This window comes from Clarias gariepinus, chromosome 14 (assembly GCF_024256425.1).
Source record: "Clarias gariepinus isolate MV-2021 ecotype Netherlands chromosome 14, CGAR_prim_01v2, whole genome shotgun sequence".
NCBI lineage: Eukaryota > Metazoa > Chordata > Actinopteri > Siluriformes > Clariidae > Clarias > Clarias gariepinus.
This window is the reverse complement of record NC_071113.1, coordinates 3,747,501-3,771,153: the sequence shown is the minus strand read 5'-3', so window position 1 is coordinate 3,771,153 and position 23,653 is coordinate 3,747,501. Positions and strand designations below refer to the sequence as shown.

The 23,653-nt window shown below is 38.8% G+C and overlaps 3 protein-coding genes across 6 annotated transcripts in view; 2 read left to right on the top strand and 1 right to left on the bottom strand.

Annotated features, from left to right (window-relative positions):
• The first annotated feature begins 4,487 nt into the window (after positions 1-4,487).
• lsm5 (LSM5 homolog, U6 small nuclear RNA and mRNA degradation associated) lies at positions 4,488-9,010 on the top strand. Its single transcript, XM_053511909.1, has 5 exons — positions 4,488-4,568; positions 6,391-6,486; positions 6,567-6,594; positions 6,704-6,776; positions 8,755-9,010. Exons 1-5 carry the CDS (start codon positions 4,523-4,525, stop codon positions 8,785-8,787), a joined length of 276 nt encoding a protein of 91 aa, XP_053367884.1. The 5' UTR covers positions 4,488-4,522; the 3' UTR covers positions 8,788-9,010.
• Positions 9,011-10,285: 1,275 nt separating this feature from the next.
• psme2 (proteasome activator subunit 2) overlaps positions 10,286-23,653 on the bottom strand; it is a 16,632-nt gene continuing 3,264 nt past the window's right edge. The window contains exons 2-12 of the mRNA XM_053511042.1: positions 19,056-19,238; positions 16,828-16,860; positions 15,078-15,140; positions 14,204-14,290; positions 14,068-14,113; positions 13,885-13,982; positions 13,699-13,767; positions 10,955-11,022; positions 10,806-10,860; positions 10,623-10,709; positions 10,286-10,514 (exon numbers count right to left, since the gene is read on the bottom strand). Of these exons, the coding sequence (XP_053367017.1) occupies positions 10,434-10,514; positions 10,623-10,709; positions 10,806-10,860; positions 10,955-11,022; positions 13,699-13,767; positions 13,885-13,982; positions 14,068-14,113; positions 14,204-14,290; positions 15,078-15,140; positions 16,828-16,860; positions 19,056-19,094 (726 nt within the window). The 5' untranslated portion in view covers positions 19,095-19,238 and the 3' untranslated portion in view covers positions 10,286-10,433. The remainder of the gene's footprint in view (positions 10,515-10,622; positions 10,710-10,805; positions 10,861-10,954; positions 11,023-13,698; positions 13,768-13,884; positions 13,983-14,067; positions 14,114-14,203; positions 14,291-15,077; positions 15,141-16,827; positions 16,861-19,055; positions 19,239-23,653) is intronic.
• The window catches only part of irf9 (interferon regulatory factor 9), an 11,661-nt gene continuing 7,512 nt past the window's right edge, over positions 19,505-23,653 (top strand). The window contains exon 1 of one of the 4 annotated variants that reach the window (XM_053511039.1): positions 19,505-19,773. Coding sequence is in view for 1 of the 4 variants with exons in the window: in XM_053511037.1 (XP_053367012.1) it covers positions 21,716-21,757 (42 nt within the window). In the remaining 3 variants the exon portion in view is untranslated. Of the gene's footprint in view, positions 19,774-21,452; positions 21,561-21,591; positions 21,779-23,653 lie in introns of those variants that run through there. The other 3 variants (XM_053511038.1, XM_053511037.1, XM_053511040.1) reach the window with 3 other exon arrangements.

The following is a 23,653-nucleotide window of genomic DNA, read 5'->3' as shown; positions in this document are numbered from 1 at the left end:
TGTGAATGTATATTTAGTGTAGAGTACAAGCAGAGACTCCGGCAGAACTAACTATGACATCATAACTAAAAGGAGGAGCCAGAAGAAAACAGACATACGGGGCTCCCTGAAATGTAAAGCAAACAATCACCTCACCGTCAACAAACCTGAGTGATCAATGAGAGTGGGAAAGACAGCATCTAAACATACCAGTTCACCATAATACTCTACGTCCATGAGTCCCCCAGATCTGCTCCTTTACCTAAATAATCTCTTTACAAAAATGCTTGGCTAAATAAATAGGTTTTTAGCCTGGACTTAAACACTGAGACTGTGTCTGAGTCTTGAACATTAATTGGAAGACTATTCCATAACTTTGGGCTTTGTAAGAAAAATCTCTGCCCCCAGCTGTAGTTTTAGTAATACGTGGTACTGACAAGCAGCCTGCATCCTTTGATCGAAGTAGGCGTGGCGGATCGTAAGACACTAGCAGTTCACTCAGATACTGTGGCGTGAGACCATTTAATGCTTTATATGTCAAGAGTAGTATTTTAAATCAATTCGAAATTTTACAGGAAGCCAATGGAGTGAAGATAAGATAGGTGTGATATGCTCGTATCTTCTGGATCTAGTGAGGACTCTCGCTGCTGCATTCTGGACTAGCTGAAGCTTGTTTATGCACCTAGTTGAACAACCAGACAGGAAAGCATTACAATAGTCTAACCTAGAGGCAGGGCTGGACTGGGATTAAAAAACGGCCGTGGCATTTTTGGCCATAGCGGTCCACCATGATTATTTAAACAATATGCTGAGGCATATGACACAAAGGATATATGCGCTCACTATTTTGTTTCAAACATTAAACCACAGTAACCTGCATGAAAGCGAATAACCTAGATAAAGAATTATTCTTAATTTTTGGTATTATACAGTCTTTTATTAGCATCTCTCTCTCTCTCTCTCTCTCTCTCACACACACACACACACGTGAGTGACCTCCAACCTAGCGAGGATGAAATTCTGCAAAAAACTCCACTATAAAATGTTTTTAAGTTTGACTGCAATAATTTAAGCATTTGCACAGTGTTAGCCTACAAATCCTCCAGATAGCTTACTATTTAGTGAAGATGTAGGCTACACTTAACATTTTCATTGTTAATTCCATGGGCTATCATCATTCTGCGTGTGTGTAGGCCTATGTGTGTCTACCTGGAAATCCTATAGTCAGCCATGTCATTTATATAGCTCTGGGGGTTTATTTGTTGTACTGCATGAAGATTGACAACAATTTCGATCAATCGTGACAGACGTAAGACCACTCGTTAATTTGATGTGAATGGCAATGTAGCCTAGCCTAATCAGCCTAGCCTAGCAGACGTTTCATTTGTGAGTAGCAGCTAGGTAGGCTAGTGGTGCAGGTTGTCGACAAACACTCAAATGCATGAGTGACACACACACACACACACACACACGCACACACAGACCACAAAAAAGCCCTCTGTCTTCCCTACATAAATGTCCCTCCCTTTACTCTGCCAACATTTCGGCTACTTTTTACCGGACTCGTAGCTATTCTAAAGCTTTCCTCAATCTGTCCCTGCTGGGTCACGTCTCCCACCTCCTCCCCCTCCTCCTCATCAATTTTAATGACTACTTCTTCATCTGTGTAGCTAATGTTGACATTACTCTGTTCTACACTCCCTTGTGCCGCCTGAGCACTCTGGACTGCCTCTGCACTGTTGCTAGATGTTGATGGCCCTACATCAGCAGCTGCAATTGAATGTGTGGTGGTGGCAAACATTTCTGTGATTTTCGCACATTTTGCTGCTTTCACTTGTATACTTTTGCGTCTTTTCTCCCGCAGCTTCTCCGCACTGCCCTTGCTCTTTTCTCCCTTTTTCTGGTTTATCCATTGTTATAGACTGACTCATCTCAAACTCCGTTTGAACTCTAAATAACAGATTTTGTCAAGGGGAGATGAGGGCTGTCCAGGAGGGAGGCAGGGTGTGGCCTAAGATTTTATAGAACTCGCTCAATGTCCTTTAAGACAGTCAACCAATGGGCCGCAATTCGTTTCTCAGATACTCTACCATTGCGGTAATAAATAAATTGGCCTAATAAACATTTTTTTAAATATTAAATTATGACTGACAGCCGTGGCCCAAAAATGTGCGTCGGCCCACCAGGCATTGCGCAGTATGCTCTATGGTCAGTCCAGGCCTGCCTAGAGGTGATAAGGTGATAGGGCCAGGGGTAGCTCAGTGGAGCTCAGCATTGGACTATGGTTCGGAAGATCCCAGGTTCAAACCCCACAACCACCAAGTTGCCACTGTTGGGCCCTTAAGCAAGGCCCTTAACCCTCAACTGCTCAGATGTGTAATGAGATAAAAATGTAAGTCGCTCTGGATAACAGCGTCTGCTAAATGTAAATGATAAACGGATTTTGTTGCCCAGAGGAAGCATGTAAAGGGAAAAAAGCAGTGGGCCTAAAACTGAACCCTGTGGAACACCAAACTCAACTTGAGAACATGGGGAATGGTCACCATCTAAATCTACAAACTGATAATGATCAGTCAAATAGGATCTGAGCTATAAGAGGGCCGTTCTCTTAATTCCTACTACATTTTCTAATCTGTGAAGAAGAATCGCGTGATCAATGGTGTCAAAAGCTGCACTGAGGTTGAGTAATACAAGCATAGTTACACAACTTTGATCAGAGGCCAATAGGAGGTCATTTACTACTTTAACGAGTGCTGTTTCTGTGCTGTGATGAGGCCTAAAGCCTGAGTGAAACAGTTCATGTATGCTATTTCTATGTAGATATGAGCATAGCTGCTCCGCTACTATCTTTTCGAGAATCTTAAGGATGAAGGGGAGGTTTGATATCGGCCTGTAATTGGACAGCTGACAGGGGTCGAGGTCAGGATTCTTAATTATCGGTTTAATAACTGCTAATTTAAAAGATTTTGGAACATACCCAATGCTGAGTGAGGAATTAATTATTCTCAACAGGGGTTCTGTTATTGCTGGTACTATCTGTTTAAGAAAATGTGTTGGTGTAGGATCTAATATACAAGTTGATAAATTTGCAGAAAAGATGAGTAAAATTAGTTTATTTTCTTTAAGGGGAGTAAAGTATTCTAGGTTCCGATCTGACATGGCTAGTTTAACATCTGCATCATTTACATTCTCCGGTTTCAAACCCTTAATTTCATGCCTGATATTTACAATTTTATTATTAAAAAAGGTCATGTCCTCACTATTACACAATGTTGTTGTGGAGATTTCTGCAGTGGTCTTATTTCTAGTTAGTTTGGCTACAGTATTAAATAAAAATCTAGGATTATTTTCGTTATTTTCTATAAGAGTGGAGAGATATGTTGATCTAGCTACACTAAGAGCTTTTCTATAGTTCAGGATGCTCTCCTTCCATGCTATTTGAAATACTAACAATTTAGTTTGATGCCATTTACATTCTAATTTCCGAGCGGTCTGTTTTAAAGTGCACGTGTGGTTGTTAAACCAGGGAGCGAGTTTCTTATCTCTAATAATTTTTCTTTTAACTGGAGCTACATTATCTAAGGTAAATCTTATCTGTTTTTTCCTCCTCTCTTTCTTATTATGAAGACATTGTTTTATATTTATATTAAATTACTAGAGGTTACCTACTTCTGTCCTCACATGCAGATCCTGACGGCTGAGTGCCACTCTGACCTGCAAAAGGAGTGTGTGGTAAACTCGTTGCTGCACCTCGTATTGCTCAAATGTAATGGCTCTGACACGCTCACAGTATGACATAATGATGCTGCCTACTGTTATATTTGTTCATCCTCTGCTTACTGAGACTGTAAAGGTGCGCCGGTGTAAAATGTAGCATGATGTAAAAGTCACAAACACTGTCCACTGACTTACCCAGAAACAAACATACTGATTTTTTTCCTTCTGATATATATCAGAAATTCTGTTAATTTTGCGCATCAGGAGGTGGGCAGTGTTTGTTGGCTTGGTGGTAGGTTTTTTACCTGCCATGCACTTTTAATTCCAAGCCAACGCCCAAACCCAAGCCCCTGGATGCAGTGCTGGTCCCATGGCCAGATTAAATGTGAAGGGGGCGTCAGGAAGAGCATCCGGTGTCAAACCTGTGCCAAATTGTGTGTGGATTGGATGGTCTGCCTTTGCAACCCCTCGACACGAGCAGCCGAAAAAGTGACAACGACATATGTAAATGAATACATTAATTCCTGTTCAGACGTATCACTTGTGTTACAGCAGCTATAAACGCTCGTCTCCTCACCAGCCTCTCTGATTTCTGTCATTTGAAATAAATGAAAAATCAAATAGTTTGTACTATTAATAGTAATGTTATTTTATTTAGTTTTTAAATAATCAAATAAAGTATTGCTAACAGTATTTTACTTTTTGTGTTCTTTGCATCACATGTAAATATTTTCTTTTATTTTTTTTTAATAGAAAGCTCCTACTGATTTTTAATTCTACTTCCGGTGCACGTCTCGTTCCAGTTCCAGGTCGCGTTGTTTGCAAAATGGCGGCAACACCGGCTTCAAACCCATCACAGTTGCTACCACTCGGTAAGAGCGCGGTTATAAACTTTGTAATTTCCATTACTATCATTATTTCAGCTAGTTGAAGCTGTATAGCGGTGTAACACGTACACTTTGTCCTTACCTATGTACAGCTGTATTTTATACTCGGCTTGTTTTGTACTGAACAAAGAAACGTACAAGTGGTTGCGTCCCAAATGGCGTACGAGGGCACTACTTAGGATGCCTACATAGTATGGGAATACAGGTAACACTACGAGCAACTCAGGGCTCGAGTGCGTGGTTTGGGACGAAACCATAGAATCGCATGTTTAGCTGTTAGGAATGATCCTGTTGTAAAGTGTGTGTTTAATCAAGTCAAGAAAGTTAAACTCTGAATTCTGACTTGCCTTATTGTGTGGATTTAGGTTCCTTAAGCCACTTTCAAATGTTTCTATATTTTGTTGCCTTATTTTATAAATATATATACTGAATATAAGAATCAATTTAAAGGTGTTAACTCAGGTTGTTTTTTTAAGTAACTTTCGTTGTTTGTTGGGGTAAAATATCTGGATGTTAATTAATGTATATATATATTTTTTACATTATTCTGTCAATTTTTTATTTACCCAGGTTAAAAAAAGTCAGTATTTAAACTAATTAGTACAGTAAAACCTCGGATTGCGAGTAACGCGGTTTGCGAGTGTTCTGCAAGACAAGCAAAGAGTTTTAATGAACTTGAAAAAGGAGCTAGTCGGGGTGCCTCCGAGTGGCGCAGTGGTAAAGCGCTCGCCCTATCATCCGGAGATCGCTGGTTCGAACCCCGGGTGATGCTGTTTTCCTCTCACAGCCGGAGGCACAGAGAGAGCTGATTGGCCGAGCTCTCTCAGGGGGGAGGGATGAGAGGTACTTGTGCTCCCACATTAACCACGGCTCTACAGCCAATCAGGGGCGTCTGTGAGCTCGCGCACACGGAAGGAGCGGCTAGCGCTTTCCTTCGTGTGTTACTCGTGTGTCATACTCGTGTGTGAGCGAGCAGTTCGAAAAGATGCGATCGGCTCGCGTTACGTGGTTCGGAGGAAACGGGATAGCTTTCGTCCTCCCGACTGAGTGGTGGTAGTAGCCTTAATGTGGGAGCCTCCTAGTGACGGGGAGGAATTGGCCACGACTAGATTGGGGAGAAAAATCGGGGAAAAAAAGAATTGGACAGGACTAAATTTATAAAAAAGAAAAAAAAAAGAAAAAGCTAGTCTTGGTTTAAGTCTTGGTGTTGGAAAAAATGCGCAGCAGACCCAGCAGGGGAGACGATTACCCACAATTCCGCAGTGCAAGAAAGAGGAAAAACCATTGACTCAGTTGTGATCACGTGACGCTCGGCGTCAAAACAAGAAGCGCATGCGTGATACATGATACTCGGTGCTCGTAAACCAAGACTTGTTCGTTTTCCAAGTCAAAATTTATTACAAATCTTTGCTCGTCTTGCGGAACACTCGCAAACCACGTTACTCATGATCCAACGTTTCACTGTATTACTATTTTGAAAATTTCTATTAGCACCAACAATGCTAAATATTTCCCATTTTCCCATATTTCTACTGTATAGAAATGTACTCACCACTGTAAGTTTAGCTATAATTAGAATGCCTGTACAAAAAGCTGGAATCTGATTGGTTGATTAGTTTGTGGAAATATTTACAACAGTTCTAAAACTGTACAACATCACGAACTGATAGAGTTTAAAGTTAAAGCACAGTATAGACATTTTGAATGTAAAAAAAAAAAAATCCATTAACAAAACTAATTTCTTAGAGCGTCTATAGTGTAAGTGTCCTGCACAAGCAGTTCATGCTGCTTTTTGTTTACTTCACAGAGCTGGTGGATAAATGCATCGGCTCCCGGATACACATCGTCATGAAAAACGATAAGGAGATTGTCGGCACCTTGCTGGGGTTCGACGACTTCGTCAGTATCCTTTCAGAATTTGTCCCGAATCGAAATTTGTTTGTTAACCTGCTAGTTTGTTTGATTTAACCTATATGTAATCAGACATGGTGCTCGAGGACGTCACTGAATTGTAGGTATACATTTAAGAAAAGCCTAACTGTTATTTTGTTTTAATTCTACAAACTTAATTGTTTTTTTTTTCTTTCTCCAACATTGTTGTTATGTTTGTCGTTGCACAGTGAGATCACACCTGAGGGCCGACGGATAACGAAACTGGATCAGATTCTCCTCAACGGAAACAACATCACCATGGTGGGTGATAATAATACTTAGGACAGATCCCTAAGCGGGCTGATAGTCTAGCATGTGCTGATTAGTTGCTGAGTAAAATGTGTCAAGTATTAGTTAAGAAGAATAGAATTTGTGGAAAGAAATGTAAAACGTGTGATGTTCTAGTAAGAACCCCAGATTTGGGACAGAGCCCTAAATTGGCTGATATTTCAGTTGAAACATTAATCAAGAATGAATGCTAGGACGTAACCTATAATATTGCTGATGTTTCAATAAGAACACTAAGGAGTGGGAGTGGTGGCTTAGGCGGCTCAGGCTCCAGGTTGTCAATTTTCTGATCTGTGGATCCGAGTTCAAGACTTGCTCTCCCTTTAATTCCCCCCTCTGGAAAAAGTTTTTATCATTTAATTGAATTAAAAACTGATTAAGGAAGCTCTATATTTGTGAAAGTGTCCCTACTCGCTGCTCCGTATGCAGGGAAAGCGAACTTCCCTTGACAAAACTCCACCCTTCTGAAAACCCTGCGACGTCACCAGCGTAGGCATCATTTTCTCTGTCCTTACCATGGTAATTTAAGCACCACAAAAACCTGATACCAACATAATGCTGTTAAAAATGTGTATAACATGTAAGAAATTATTAATTAACAATAATAATTGATTTTTTAAATTAATTTACAAATTAGTTATCCTATAAAATACTATAGTATTTATAGTGTTCAGAGATTAGTGGTTAGTGACCATCAATTGACGTTGTTGACTAAAATCTATAATCAAATGAGTCGGAAACTAATTTAATCGCCGATTCATTGATGACGCACTTGCTCCTAATTCTTGCACGAACTATGAGCGCTCTGACTAAAGTAAGGTAAGTAAGTAGTGTGATCTTTACAAGCAGAACTTTTCCCACTTAGCCCACTCTCACACTTCACTTTGCTTGACCACACCCCTGCCACTTAACCACTACAGACTTTGGGTGCATTTCGATGGTTTTCAACTGGACTGCACAGGGTGTTCAGCCATGTTAAGTGCGATTTCAAACCGCAGAGAGGAAAACTACTCAGTTCGAAGGGAACTGCAAAATGGAGTTGGGACATGAAAACTTTCAGTCACTGCGCCTTGCTGGATCAAAATAATGGAGCTTGAAAAGTAATTAATTTATACCGCATCTCTATTATCATTATTATCGAGGACGACATTGTGTTAATATGACACAATTGATTAAAAATTAATTTATTCAACAAATCCTAACTATCATTTGGCTAGTAATCTGTAAAAATGTGAAACTTATTTTTGCACACATCGTGTTGTTGGTATAATCTTTATGAATAAATATACATTTCATTAGTACGTAAATTTCCACAGTAGCTGCGCCGTGTATACGGGGTGTTTGTTACCACAGTAATGCATGGAGGAAGAAACGTTGCGGGGTGTTGAGGAACGTGCAGTTTAAACAACTTTAGAAAGTTCATTTTAAGATTTTTTTTTGGTTTCAAGATTTAAGAATTTTTAATCAACTATTTAATTTGATCTTTATTGCGCACAAAACAGGCAAAAGCTGTTCTTGAGTAATTGTGCCATTTGTAATTAGATTAATCATTTTAGTAATTAATATATGAATTGATTATCAAAATAGTCATTAGTTACAGCCGTATTTGTGATAAAGCTCTCTAAGCACTTTAGGAAATGTTTTATTAAGAACACTTACTGGAGAAGAAAGCTAGTGTACGATCACTAATTATGGAGAGAATGTTGTTTGTTTGGGACAGGGCCAACTTTATAGTAAGAACACAGGTTAAGGGACACATTGAGACGAAGCCTTAAACTGTTCAACAATCTAATGAGAGCGCATGTGTTTGAGACGGAGCCGAGAGTAAACACTGAGAGAGAGCGAGAGAGAGAGAGCAGTAATTAATTGTGAGGTTAATTAGGTTTAGAATACGTAATGGAGTCCTGGTAGTGATTAAACGGTGTGTGTGTGTGTGTGTGTGTGTTTGCAGTTAATCCCAGGAGGAGAAGGACCGGAAGTGTGAGGCGGCCAGATCATATTTCAGCTTTCACTTTGATGATTATTATTTTTTTATGAATGCATTGTGTTTGAATGGTGTTTTTTTTTTTTTTTTTTTTTGTCTGAAACATGCCCTGAGTCTATGTTAGTGTGATGTCTGATTATGTATCAGAATGAAGAGTTGAGTTTCACAGTGAGCATGGTTTTCATCTGTTATTGAAAAAATAAAGACTTTTGTGGAGTATGAATTGTCATAAAATCTGGGTCATTTTTATTTGTCAGCCAGCGTATCAGGCATCAGTTAGATCATTTTGCAGATATTATCATCATTACTAAATTATTAATCATTATTAAATTAGAACTCTGTTCAACTTATTAATACAAAGAAATCCTATTCTGTAAGGTTGCGTATCTTATGCCTTGTTTACACTAAGTTGTCCTTCTTTGGTGGTCAGACAAATACACTCCCTGTTCGGTAATCGAAGAGTGAATCACAGATGAGAAATGGAAAAAGTAGATAAAAGGATAAAGTTTTGTCTTAAAACAACAGGTGTTAAAATTCACTTATACCACTTTAGCGCTGTTATTTCAGCAAAATATGAACTAATCCTAGTAAAAATATTCAGTTAATCTTTTCTAATTAATATCTATTAGTGCAGGTGTTTGTTTTCATTGAGTAAGTAGCGCATTAGTAGATTATTTAAAAGTAAATTATTAAATCCTAATTATTAAATCATAACTATTAATAACATGGCGGCACAGTGGTGTAGTGGTTAGCACTTGCCATGCACCTCCAGGGTCTGGGTTCGATTCCCAGCCAGGTTCGATTCCCGTCTCTGTGTGTATGGAGTTTGCATGTTCTCCCCGTGCTTGGTGGGTTTCTTTCAGGTACTCCAGTTTCCTCCCACAGTCCAAAGATATGCAGGTTAGGCTAATTGGCGTCCCCAAATTGCCTGTTGTGTGTGAGTGTGTGTGTGTCTTTGTGATGGATGTGTCCCTGTACTCTCGTGCCCTACGTTTCCTGGGATAGACTCCAGCTTTCCTGAATACAGGATAAAGTGGTATAGAAGATCAGTGAGTGTTCATAACATCGCTTTTGCTCAACATTTTGATTTCACTTATGGTTCAGGTTAAACTTCAGGCAAAGATCTAAGTACTCTACTGTTTCATTAAATTCTGTCCAGACAGTTTTGCAGAATGCTCTGACATACAGACGGAACATTTTCTGAGACAGGTTTCTGGTCCTCCAATGAATGAAATGTAAATATATCATTGAAAGAGTGAGTTCTGACAGACTAAACCTTTCTTTTATTTTTAGATATTTTATTATGTTCATCCAGTTAATTACACTTTGTTGTGCATGTGCCCTGCCCACAGGGGGCGTATTTTGGCCTACAGCTTCAGCTGTATGGCTTATTTTCTTTGTAATAGAATATATTTGCGTACTGAAACCTGATTGGATCATGTAGTTGATGATGCAATAACACGTTAGGAAGGTAACAAAAAGAGGCGGAGCCACAAGCTTAATATCAAACACTAGAGTTTATTTCTGTTGAAGTGAGTGTCTTGCCAGTGTGTAGCTGGGATCGGTCAGAACTATCCAATAGAAACAGCATTTCTAACAGGTGTGAAGTCAGACAGGTGAGTGAAACATGACGAGGCGTCTCACTCTCAGTACATAGAGGGTTTCTCTTCTCCTTTGGGGTTGACGACCTTCTCCAGGTTCTTGCTGATGATGTCGTAGAGCTCGGCCTGCACACACAAGCACAGTGTGTTGTAGTGTTGTACTACTTCATGGGAAATCAACCATATAATGTGTGTTAGTGTTAGTGTAGTAAGATCATCTAAAGGAATACAGACGTAATATCCACGGATGTCGAGTAAGATGACGCGGATCTCGCAGTACGCTGCTTCGTCTTTCTCGTGGACGAGTGAGCGGTAGTCCATCTGGAATCACACACACACACACGACGCGGGTTCATTCACGTGCGAGAGTAACAGAGAAGAGTTCATGTAGAGAATAGTGCAGCTGTTTTTTCTCACCACGTGCATATCTTTGGAGGCTTTGGCTACTGCGTCGCCTCTCTCTGTGAAATATCTACACACACACCAAACATACACCGCAATCACTACACCGCTGTATATTTAACACTATTTCAGTTCAATGACTTAACAAGCAGATTGATTTGTACTTGTTAATGTTGGTCTGAAATCCCTCCAGTTTGGTTTTCACAGCAGCGATTCGCTCTAGGATTTTCTCCTAAAAAAAAATTAAAGACACATGAATTGTTAAGAGATTCATACTGTTTAATAACGTGGTGGTCATACTGTATAACACACACCTGCTTAAAACACTCGAAGTAACATGTTAAATTCTTTAAATCTTTTTCAGATTTGCTGATAAATGTCCTTCCATAGGTTTTTCTTTCTGGTCCCTGAACCTTTTTCTTTTTCTTTTAAACCCCCAGTTCCCCTTTTTCCACCAAGGCAGTGCCAGAACATTTGAACCAGTTTTTCGACCAAAGCACCGGCCCTCAGACTGAAAAACCAGTTTCAACGGGGCACCAACACTTTGCTGGGCTAGAACACAGAACCGCTTACGTCAGGGGGTGGGTGGGGGGGGGATTTCGGGGCGGGATTATCACAAGCAACTAAAAGTTTGTGATGTCATCTTTAAACAATGGCCTCAATATGCAGCGGGGATCTCAAATGCCTTCTAAGGCCAGGAGAACTGTTCGCAAAGCCATGTTGAAGTTTGCCATTGTTGCTGTTCTTGCCGCTAGCATCACTGTCAAAGTACATACAGTATACAATGATGTAATGAACATTATAACTGAAAAAACAAATCCAGTTCTTAAGATGTTTGCTACTGAACTGGCTCTGAAAGGGCACTAGCACCAGGCATGAACTAGCACCTGGTTCACTTTGGTGGAAAAGAGGTACAAGACCAAATGAAGGCCAGAGATTTTTTTAAATCACCATTTTCTTGCATGACTTTGGAACCTCATAGAATAAATGTCATGTTATTCAATTAAATTTTATTTGTATGGCCCTTTAAACAATTTTTATTGTCGCAAAGCCGCTTTACACAATCAAAAGAAATGATTGTGAATGTTGATGAATCAAAAAGAAGTTTGTGTGAATGTGTATGTATCAAAATGATCAGATTGTTCCTTTATGAGCAAGACAAGGATGACGGTGATGAAGGTGGCAAGGAAAAACTCAAGAAATTGGCAGGAGGAAGAAACCTTGAGAGGAACCAGACTCAACAAGGAACCCATCCTCATTTGGGTGATAACGGATAGCAGAGATTGATCTGCAGTCTTACACTTGTTAGGCGTGTGTTATAACAACTAATGTGGAATATCAACTTTAAATCAATATTTTCCCAGAAACTCTATTGTTCTGTGCTCAATTTATACACCTTTATATCAGTGCCTTTGCTTAACTACACTAAGGCTGTGTGTAACGTCTAGGACATCATTTGCATGACAACTGATGAAAACTCGCTACCAGGTTCACAAGGCAGTTGGCTCAGACTAGAGGTGTCCATTAGGCCTGGAATTCCATAACAGCAAACAAGAGCAAAGTCACGGACATGGGAGGTTTTTTACTTTCTTAAACACGTGTGTGTATTCAAATATGAAGCTCACAGATGGAGAAACCTTGGTATAAGAGCTGTGCAATGCCTTTATATCATGCATTAGTTCAATCTTCGTTAGTAACTGCCTGGTCAGAGTAATCGAAATGATGGTTTAAATTTGCCTTCCCAGCTGAAAAAAAAAAAAAAAAAAATCCAGTGTCTCAAAATATTAGAAAACTTCATGTACAAATACAAAAATGTCCAACTTCTGAAAAAAAAATTATACACTTAATCCTTGGTCAGGGCTCATTCAGCGTTAAATACTTCCTCAACGAGGCCTGGTATGGAAGTGATCAGCCTACAGCAATGCTGAGGGCGTTATTTTGATAGCAGTCTTGTCTGTATTGTTGGGTCGGGTGTTTGTCACCTTCCTCTTGACCAAAACCCAGAGATTCTCTGGGTTTCAGGTCAGGTGCGTTGGTTGGCTAATCAAGCACACAAATTTTATGGTGAGCAAACCAGTTAGTGGTAGTTTTGGCGCTCTGGGCAGGTGCTAAGTCCTGCTGGAGAAGGAATTCAGCATCTCCATAAAGCTTATCAGCAGATGAAAGCCTGAGCTATAATAAAATCTCCTTGTAGATGCCTGTGTTGACTTTGGACTCGATAAAACACAGTTGACCAAGACCAGCAGATGACATGGCTTGCTAAATCATCACAGAATGTGGAAACTTCGCATTGTACTTCAAGCAACTTGGATTCTCTGCCTCTCCACACTTCCTCCGAACTCAGATGGACGTTGTTCTTTTGTTCTGTAGTTTCTTGATACTAGGAACTCACCAGTTGAAGCCTATTTCCTGAAGAGATCAGGGCATGGTGGCTCTTAATGCACTGTCTCCAGCCTCATTATATTCCTTGTAAACCTTGCATAAGCTCTAGAACCAGCTTTGCCCAAGGCCTTAATTTTATCGAGGCTGTGGTTATGCCTGTTGTTTGTTCACCTTTTCCTACCACACGTTTCACTTCCAGTTAACATTCTATGGATATGCTTTGATATAGAACCCGTGAAACTGCCAGCCCTTTCAGCAATGACCTTCTGTGACAAATGTCAAGTCAGTCTTCCCAAGTGTTTACTAAACTAGAGCAACAGTAATGCATAGTTATTATGTATGAATGGTAATTACAAATTGAAAATTGGAAACTGAAATGGAAACTCAATAAGAAATAGTCTGAAATATTTGATTTCCTTGAGTTATAAGACTCAATCAAGTAATCCATGCAGGAAAATCTAAATGCATGCACTTTGACCTCATCAGGTACCTCATCAGGGTTTATGACAGTTGCATGTAAACAAACCTGAATTGCGACTCCAAAGTCATTTCCGTCTTCTATCTTAGGAATTAGCAGTGAAATCCAGCAGGAAACCTGCACAATAAAATCAACATTATGTACACGTCTTTATAAAAAAACACCCTGTTGAATCTTATAGGCTGATCGATAATGATCCTATCGGAACGTCTGCCTGATCAGTTGGTAACTCACAGTGATGCAGGTCTCTTTCAGACCCGTGATCTCAGGCTTCACCACGTCTAGCAGCTTCATGATCTTCTCATTTCCCTTGATGAAGCCACACACAGGACCTATACAGGAACGAGTTAAATTAAAACCTGGAGAACATGCTACAGAGCTGCAGATACATATCTGAATGTGAGGGGGGATTCTTACGTTTCTTCTTCTTGTCCTCGTCTTCGTTCTTGTCTGTCTCCATCTCCTGTTTGGAGGAAACAACAAAAAAGGAACTTAAATGGTGCAAAACAAATGAATTACATTAGACACTCTTGTTAGTGTTAATGAGGCACACCTCCTCTTCTGGGTTTGGAGGATCAGGAATGGGAATATCAAGGGGTGCATGGAGGGAGGAGAGATCTGAGACGCACAGTTCTTCTTCCTGAAACAAAGAATAACATTGTGAGTGCTGGATATAGAACAATATATAAGCTTACTACTGCTACAAGAACAGCATGACCTTGAACACATTATAACTCGTATAGTATATTTGTAGTTTATTCACAGACATGCACAGCAGACATGCAACATAAACATATTTTAAAAAGTGTCTAGTCGCTGATGGTTATATTTTCAATGGGACGTAATGGAAGAGTCTCCAGTCTCAGCACTCACTCACTCATCATCTATACCGCTTTATTCTATTCTATTCATTCTATTCATATTGGTATTCTGTATTCAGGGTCGCGGGGACCTGGAGCCTATCCCAGGAGGCTTAGGGCACAAGGCAGGGTACACCCTGGACACACACACACACAAACACACACACTACGATCAATTTGGGAACACCAATTAGCCTAATCTGTGGGAGGAAACCCCCCAAGCACGGGGAGAACATGCAAACTCCATTAAACCCGGGCGCTGGTGGTGCAAGGCCAGGAATCGAACCCGGGCCCTTGTGGTGCAAGGTGACAGTGCTAACCCACTTTGTAACAATCAGAGGTTAAGCTGTAACTTAACAATAAATAAATAAAGAGATAAATAAAGGCTGGTGATGGAATAGCTGTTTATACATTAGATGTTATTATAAATGGCCAAAAAGTATGATTGTGTTGGAAATTTTAATGATTGGTAAGTGTAAAAAGAGAAAAAACATATCAGGAGGTTATGTTGTGGGAAAATAAGCAACTTCAGGTGGCAACAATCGCGCGTCCTCACACTGTATTTACCTGAATCAGATTGTCCAGCTGAGAAATCTTCTTTGGGATATGATTGGAGAAAAGATCTTCTGCCTGGATGTAAGTATATAAATATTATAAATATCTAACTACAGAGACTTATACGTATAAAATTCAATTTCAAGTAATGAACATCTGAATAAATATACACCGATCAGCCATAACATTATGACAATTGAAGTAAATAAGGAGTGAATAAGGATCTCAATACACTGGCACCTGGAAGTGGGTGGGACATACAGTATATAGAGAGACTTTCTTTTGTTGTGAACTTACCCGCTCAAACACAATGAGGTCTGTTTAGATATTTAAATAAAAATGTTTAAAAGCCAGAATCTAACTGGGACATTTGGTGGACTATTAGATTAGAGTTTTATAATGGTATGTGAAGTTGAATAATGAGAGGAAGGTGGCTGTGGTTTTCTCCTCTTGCAGTCGAACATGGAACAACTTTTTGCTCTTAAATGTTTTTTACACTTATTCAGGTGCGGCATTTATGCCATGTTGATGGTCTGGACAGCGATGTTCTTTTCTGTTCACTGCATCAGGCGCGTATAAAATCATCAAGGATGATTAAACAGAGACACACTTTTGATTGCATAGACATGTTTACACATACAGCGGAACCTTGGTCTATAAACTTAATTCCTTAATTCGTTTTTATTGTGATACGAATTGTCCTATAAGAAATAATGTAAATGCAGATAATCTGTTCCAGCCACCCAAAAATATTACCATTATTAACAAAAAAATCACAAAATGCTGATGCAAAATTCTTGCAAAATTTCAACTCATTAGGTGAAAATTCATAAAGACAAGGGAGGGCATTCATGTGCCGAGGTTCCACTGTATTTGGCGTAGGATACTGTTGTCGAGTCTCTCAAAATATAACACACATGTGAGCACTGTTTCTGGGTGGTTTAATCAACACACTGGGTGCTGATTAATTTTACTCCATAGGTATTTAAATTTGGCATAACAAGCAGTTTTTTCCCCTGACTGGTCAGAGTGCCCATGTTGACACGTGTCCACTGCCAAAAGTGCCTACAATGGGCACATGAGAATCAGAACTGGACCACAGAGCAATTAAAAAAGGTACCCTGGTCTAATAATTCTAATGCTGGGAAACCATGGGTCCTGCCATTCATGTGGTTGTTACTTTGACACGTACCACCTACATAAATGTTGTTGCTGACCAAGTTACACCTACAATCATGGACATGGTGTTCCCAGGTGGAGGTGGCCTCTTTCAGCAAAATTATTTGCCTTGACACAGCAAAAATGGTTCAAGAACGGTTTGAGGAACGTAGCAAGGAGTTTGAGTGTGTTGATTCGGCTTACAAATTCTCCAGATCTCAATCTGAACAAATCCAATCAATGAAGGCTTCATCTCACAACTTACAAGACTTAAAGGATCTTTTGAGATCGATGGGTTTTGATAGATGGGATAGATAGGTTTGCCTTTAAATGTCATGTACCTGGGTTTATGTTAAGCCAGAGATTTAGCCTAGGACTTATAGCCTTGATCTTTTAAAAAAAAAAAGCACTTTTTTTTTTTTTTTACTAATGGCATGATATCAGACACCACAGCACACTTTCAGAGATCTATGAGGTCGTCAACAGGTCAGGGCTGTTTTAGTGGCAAGATTTAGTTGGGTGAGCATAATGTTATTGCTGATCTGTGTATGTCTAGCATGTGTAAATGAATTTCCATGTCAATTTTCCGAAGATTAAAATTTACCTTCTGATACAGCGAGTGGCGGTAGTTTTGAACCTGCAGACAAAATAAAAAACATTAATAAATAAAGTGTAACAAAGTGGGCCTGATTAATTTGATTTAAAAAATCTACAAGAAAAAAACAACAACAGACTGCGATTGTGATTTATACAGGACCATGTAGCTATTAAATGTACCATTTTGTTTTCAGGTGTATTTATTAAGGCTATCGGAATTACCTCATTAAGAGGAGTGCCAATATTTATTTTAGCACCTTAATTAAAACAAACAAACAAACAAACAAACAATCATAAACTTAAATTATTGACAAACTCTATAAATTCCAGACTATGTGTACTTATATTACTTGCAATAAATTGCAGTCTTTTGGGATCAAATAATTGCACAGGACCATAATGTAACTTAAACTTTTTATGATTAATGGTGCAGCTCGACCACAAACAGTGAATAAATAGATAACAAACTGAACAGAACAATGTTTAATAAGTATTATACAGACACATTTTTCATTTTGCATTCTAAAGTCAACCTTTACAGCATAATTCTTGACCTGTGTGTTTGTGTGTGTGTATATGTGTGTGTGTGTGTGGTTGAGTGTGTGCGCGCGTGTGCATGCTCAAAAGAAAGTAAAACTAAACATGGCAAAACTGCTAGTCATTCTAAGGCCACATGCAACACTCGCAATGTACCTTAAGTCACAATCAGTTTTTAGTTTTAAGATTCAGTTTCCAATTTCAGATTATACTTTAAACTAATCTAGATCTAGAACCCTGGATAGGTTTAGGTTTTAGTTTGTAGTTTAAGTATGTTTAATGTTTGTAATTTAATCAAGTTTAAAAGCTGTGGTTTACTGTAGATTTTAGATTTACTTTTATTTTAGTATAGATGTGTTTTGCCTTTAAATGTTAAGCCAGGAATTAATCCTAGGCCTTATAGTCTAGATTTAAAAAATAGTTTATTAAACGATTTTTTTTTTTTTTTTTTAGTTTTATAAAGCTAAAAGTTCAGGCTTAGGGTTTAAACCAAGGATTGATTGCGTTGTGTTTGAGTAAAAGCTTAAGTATATTTGAGTGAGCTAAGCTCACTTTACGTTTTGCTGACTAGGTCCGTGATTAGTTTAATTTAAAGTTTAATTTACGTTTAAGTTAGTTGAGGTGGTACAATGTTCTGATTCTGGTACAATTATAAACCAAAAGTTTAGGCCAGTAGTTTTAATGTCACTGAAAGTTATACTCTAGGTGAAGTACAGGTTTAGTGCAGGTTGGTTCTGGTCAAAGTTGTAGTTACATGTTAAAATTAGTTGATTCAGTTATAGTGGTTTAAGCTAAAATTATAAAGTTTAAATGTGTGGACTCATTTGTGAGGATAACGTAACCCCACTCGGCTGTAATTCATCCTGTATAACTTACACACTCAACACCACTCACACTTCTAGCTCAATTCTATTTTATTAGCAATTTCGTACACTTTTCAGCTTAAAGTTTTAATACACGTATAATTTTCTTTATGATGTATTCTCATTTCTCTATTTGAATATTATTATTTTTATTATTATTAATTAAGTCATTAGTACACTAGTAGAAACTCTTCCTCCACGGACGGATGTATAAGAATTTCACCGCATATCACACTGTGAATGTGTGTGTGTGTGTGTGTGTGTGTGTGTGTGTGTGACAAGTCAAATTTGAATTTTAACGTTAGTGCGAATAACATCGGTAGGACTAATCCTTATTTATGTAACTGAAGTAAATATGGGAGGTAAAGTTTTGTTTTGTTTCATGCCTTTATTTTTAATTTGTGTGAATAAACTGTGTACATGCTTTCACACACACACACACACACACACACACACACACACGTAATTGTTTCAGTATCACTGTGAGATTTCACAGTGTGTTTTGATAATCAAATAAAAAGATGTCTCTCTCACACACACACACACACACACACACACACACACAGTCATGTATCTACACAAACACACAATCTTTGTGAGGACCTTCCGAGTATTATTTAGCTAATTAACCCTTAAACATGCAGTTGTCCTCACGAGGTCCATCTAAATGTCCTCACAAGGCCCACCCTGTCCTCCCTTCATGACCTTGTGAGGACCTGCTCCTGCCTGCTCCCCCAAACCCCCTGAAGCCCCGCCCACTCACTCCGCGCTAATTGGGATCGACTGCTGATGAATCTTTGTAAGCTGCACGTGAACGTGAGTGTGTGTATCTCACCTTGAGCTGGTTGTCAGGACTAATCTTAAACTTGGACATGTTGGTGGAGTTCTGAGACACAGAAACAGGCGGATGAGATGTGAGATGTGTGAATGCGGTGAGACGAGCTGCGGGACTTTTCCGACCGTTTCCTCTTGCACTTTCGCTTTCCCTTAGCTCCGCCCAGCTGCCTCTTAAGGTGGACTGAAAACACAAGGTATACAGATACATCCATACAGTGACGTTTGATTTATTAATGTTTATCAGATGCTGTCGAGACATTGTTAGTAATCATGTAAGAACCTGCTAAAAAATATTTACTTTTTTTTGGTGTGTTAATTTAAAAGGCTTTTGACTTTAACCCAGGTCCACCTTAAATGCCCCAAAAACACCTTAAAACCCAATGAGGCAGTTGTTTATTTCAGATGTCTGTGTGTGTCTGTGTGTGTGTGTGTGTGTGTGTGTGTGTTTACCAGCACACATGTAAAAAATATATTGATGCCAAATAATAATAATAATAATAATAATAACAATAACAATAATAAAATCAAAGCTATAATGATATCTGACACAGTTAGATGTGGAAAAATTACATTTTATTTTTAAAATTAACACTGTTTATATCAACACCTGAAAACATCCAGTCCTATGAGACATTTGGACTATTTGACTTGTCAAATTCGACGAGAAGTTACATCATCTTGATTTCCTAAAAAAAAAAAAATGAAGAAGAGTAAAGGTAAGTTCCTGTGTCGTTTTTTTTTTTTTTTTTTTTGTTTTATATGACTGAGATTTAACAATGAAGTAAGAAAAAAAGTATAGCTAATCTATCTAAAGAACTTCATTAATCTTGGAGGGAACTTGCTTATTCTTGGTTACAGTTGTTATCGTGTAGAAAGGAAAAGTAATAAATAACTACAAAAAAATGAATAAAATATAAAGAGTCCTAAAACAGTGAGTACCATAAATATGACCCAAGAGCATTTGTAAATATTGCACAGTAATCCAATGTATGTATGATATATTGTCTTATTATATGGAATATTGTATTAGTTTTTTAATTGAAAAGTAATATTGCAATTATCATATTATTAATACAGGTAAGTATTAATGTCCTACTGTGTTACTATATAGATAGATAGATAGATAGATAGATAGATAGATAGAACAGCTATACTTTTTAAACCTGCAATGACATTGAATCCAAATAAATATACTTAAAAATTTAGTTAGTCCCGTTTTGCAGCTATGTCAGTTTCCAGAAGGCCGCCCAAAAGATTCTAAGTGTTTCTGTGGGAATTCATGGCCATTCATTCTGTAAAGCATTTATGCAGTCAAGTAATTTTATGATGTTGGCCTTATGATGAAGGCGTGGCTTGCAATCTCCAGTTCATCCTAAAGGTGCTCGATGGGGATGAGGGCAGGGCTCTGTGTTCTTCCACACTGAACTCATCAAACCATGTCTTTATAGTAGTAATTTATAGTGTAAGATTGCTCTTCTCTGTGGATAAGGGGCCTGACTGAAACACCTGAAGAGTACGCCTACAGCAGTTTATTGCATCGATCCAATCCACCTGTTTGGATGTTTTTGGACAGTGGGAGGAAATTAGAAATCCAAGTGCACACCCACACACCCAGTCCCCCATTCACCAAGACACATAACCCACACGCGGGGAACGGTAATCCGAGCGCAGGATTGAACCAGGAACCTGTGATCAAGATGCGAGGCTGTGGTGCTATGCACTCTCCCACCATGTTACCGTTAGATTTATTTAAAAACATCTAAGCTGTCTTTTACTTGTCCATGTCATTTTTGTATGTGTGTTTGCCCTGCGATGGATTGGCACTAGGGTGTACCCTAACCCCCCCACCATGAATATGTATAAAGTGGTGTGGACAATGAGTATGAGTATAGACAAAATGTATTAAAAAGTTAACAAGTTTTAATTTTTAAGTGGTACATGACACCACCAGAGTATAATCACTCAGTTCAGTGCACACAGCGACATCTGAGGCGTGGGGTCACACATTAATATGAGTATGTTTTATTATGTTTTACATATACTTACTCTGAATATATTAGGTAATTATATAAAATAGATGCATAAATTATTTTAAAAAATTGTGTGTGTGTGTGTGTACAATTTTATTAACAATAACTTACACATACACACCAAAATCCTTATTTTATAATAAAGGATACCAAAGGAATAGATAAAGGTGTAAAAATATTAATGAATGCATTTATTTCATATGATTACCTTATTTATACTGATTAACGTTTGAGGAAAATGAATAGTAAATGTTTCCTGCAAGGCTTTAACAGTTGCTTTTGTCGCCATCTGGTGGTCATTTTAAATGATTCATCTTGCGCTTGCAGTGATCACGTGATTTCTAGGAAAGGGTGAACGCGAGTGCGTTTATGCGATTCGACCAGTGATCACACACACACACATACACACACACACACGGAGAATAAAACACACGCCCTTTCACCACGGATCAGCACAAATTCACCGACAGAAGGTAAACGAAACTTAAAATCAACCTCACTGCTGTTAACGGGACTGATTTTTTTTTAAATGTGTTAGTTTACAGTTGATTAATATTTTAATGAGTTTGCTGAAATGATCTTTATTTCAGTTAGTGTGGAGTAAAGGGGAGTGTTAGAAGTTTTCCTGATGTTGCTTCTGGAGTGGAATTCGATTTCTTTGATCTTGCAGGTGAAACATTGTAGCTGAATTGTAAGTGAGTGTAGGGGACTCTGGGGGGGGGGGGGTGTCACACTGTCACCTGTAGAATAAAACTTTCTTCTTCCTCTTCTTCCTCTTCATCATCAATTCTTCAGTGAGCTGTAAATGACCCTGTGTCTCCTGGGTGATGTGTCGCCTGTCAAAAACTATTGATATTTAGAATGAACAGATAATTCAAGTAGGTAAAATATTCTCAGTGTGCTCTACAAGTGTGTGTTATCTCGTTGACTGTTTATGATTTATGATCAGTTCTCCTTGGCTGGTTACGGCTCCATAAAATCATAGTTGGTGTTCTGTAGCTTGAGTCTATTGGCATTGCAGACACCAATGAGGACGGTGTGTAAGGAAAACATGCTTTGAAGTTTATCATTTGTACAATATAAGTGGAAAAAAAGATCTATCGACTTGTTCTTGTTGCTTTGGTATAGCTGTTTTGGGTTAGTTGTGCAAATGTGTGTGTGTGTGTGTGTGTGTGTGTGTGTTTGTTTGTGGAAGTTTGCAGTCATTCCTTCTCCACAATCTTCATATTGGCTCAATCATGTGTGACGGCTTTGATCTGAGGGAACCGATTAAAGGACAATTCTGATTATGTACAGCAAAAATTACAGTGTAGGTCTGATTAGGGAAGAGTTACAGAGTAGATCTGATCATGAGGGGTCTAATAACAGGCAACAATTAAAGGCAACAGGTTACAGGATAGAACTAAAGCCCTTTCCAAATGTATTGGAACACCTTTCCATTCAGTACACACAGACATCGGTGGTAGGATTCTCAACTGACATGTGGAAGGCACGGGGTCAATTCCCAGCAGTGCTGGTCCCAAGCCCAGATAAAATGGAAGGGTTGCGCCAGGAAGGGCCTCCGGTGTAACGCGTGTGTGCATCGGATGGTCCATTGTGAGGATTTTAAGATTCAAGAATTTAATTTGTCACAAACATGTTTGTACAGGTAGTGGTGAAATGCTATGCAACAAACTCCAGACTGTGCAAATTACAAAACAAATGCTTCCTGGGTTTCCTCCAGGGACTCCGATTTCCTCTAACAGGCCAGATATGCGCTGTAGGCTGATAGACATCTTAAAATTGCCAATGGTGTGTGTATGTGCTTGTGCCTTGCTTCAGGAGGCTTCCTTGCTGCTCAGTTGAGTTAAGGTCTGCTGATGGACTTGGCCAATCTAAAGCCTTCCACGTCTTCCCCCCCGATGAGCAAATTCTTTCTCTCTCCAAACTTTGGTCTTTTCATCACTTTAGCTCAGTGATAGTTCATCTCAATTCCAGCTTGCCTGAATATTACTCATGTTGAAGTGGATTGTGAGACCTTCACCGCTTCCATGTGTTGATGTCATTGATTTTTTTTTTGCTCTCAAAATGTTTCTGCCATCAGCTGTTGTTGTTCGCCATTGTTTTTTTTTTCTTTTTTAGCATATTCCAAATGTTTCCACATGCTTGTTTAATGGCTTTGATATATTCCACGTCTTTCATCAGCTTTAAAATGCCTTGCTCTTCTCCTATAGACATCTCTCTGGTCTTCATGTTCAGACAAGTGTAGTCATCATTACATTTTTTTTATACAATCAATCTAACAGGACACACCTGGGCAGCAAGAAACACCTTTCAGCCAGCCGTGTTCCAATATTTTTAATTAATTAAAAAAAGGAGCCATGTTTTAGGTTGCTTAAAATGCAGATACATACTTAACACAGTTACATGTCAATTGCAGGAAATGAAAGCTGAGTTTCTGATTATTCATCTTATGTTTATCGTTTGATCTTAAACCTGAATGTTTCCGGTGAAATGCAGAAGCAATAGATCTGGCCTTGCTGTTCCAATACTTTTGACAAAGAATTTGAAAGTGTAAATTGTGAGA

What these genes read in the sequence shown, in the direction of transcription:
- lsm5 (XM_053511909.1), top strand. Translation starts at nt 4,523, where the DNA reads ATGGCGGCAACACCGGCTTCAAACCCATCACAGTTGCTACCACTCG. An exon ending in GGGGTTCGACGACTTCGTCA is followed by an intron (nt 6,487 to 6,566) that starts GTATCCTTTCAG and finishes ATATGTAATCAG; the next exon opens with ACATGGTGCTCGAGGACGTC. An exon ending in CTCGAGGACGTCACTGAATT is followed by an intron (nt 6,595 to 6,703) that starts GTAGGTATACAT and finishes GTCGTTGCACAG; the next exon opens with TGAGATCACACCTGAGGGCC.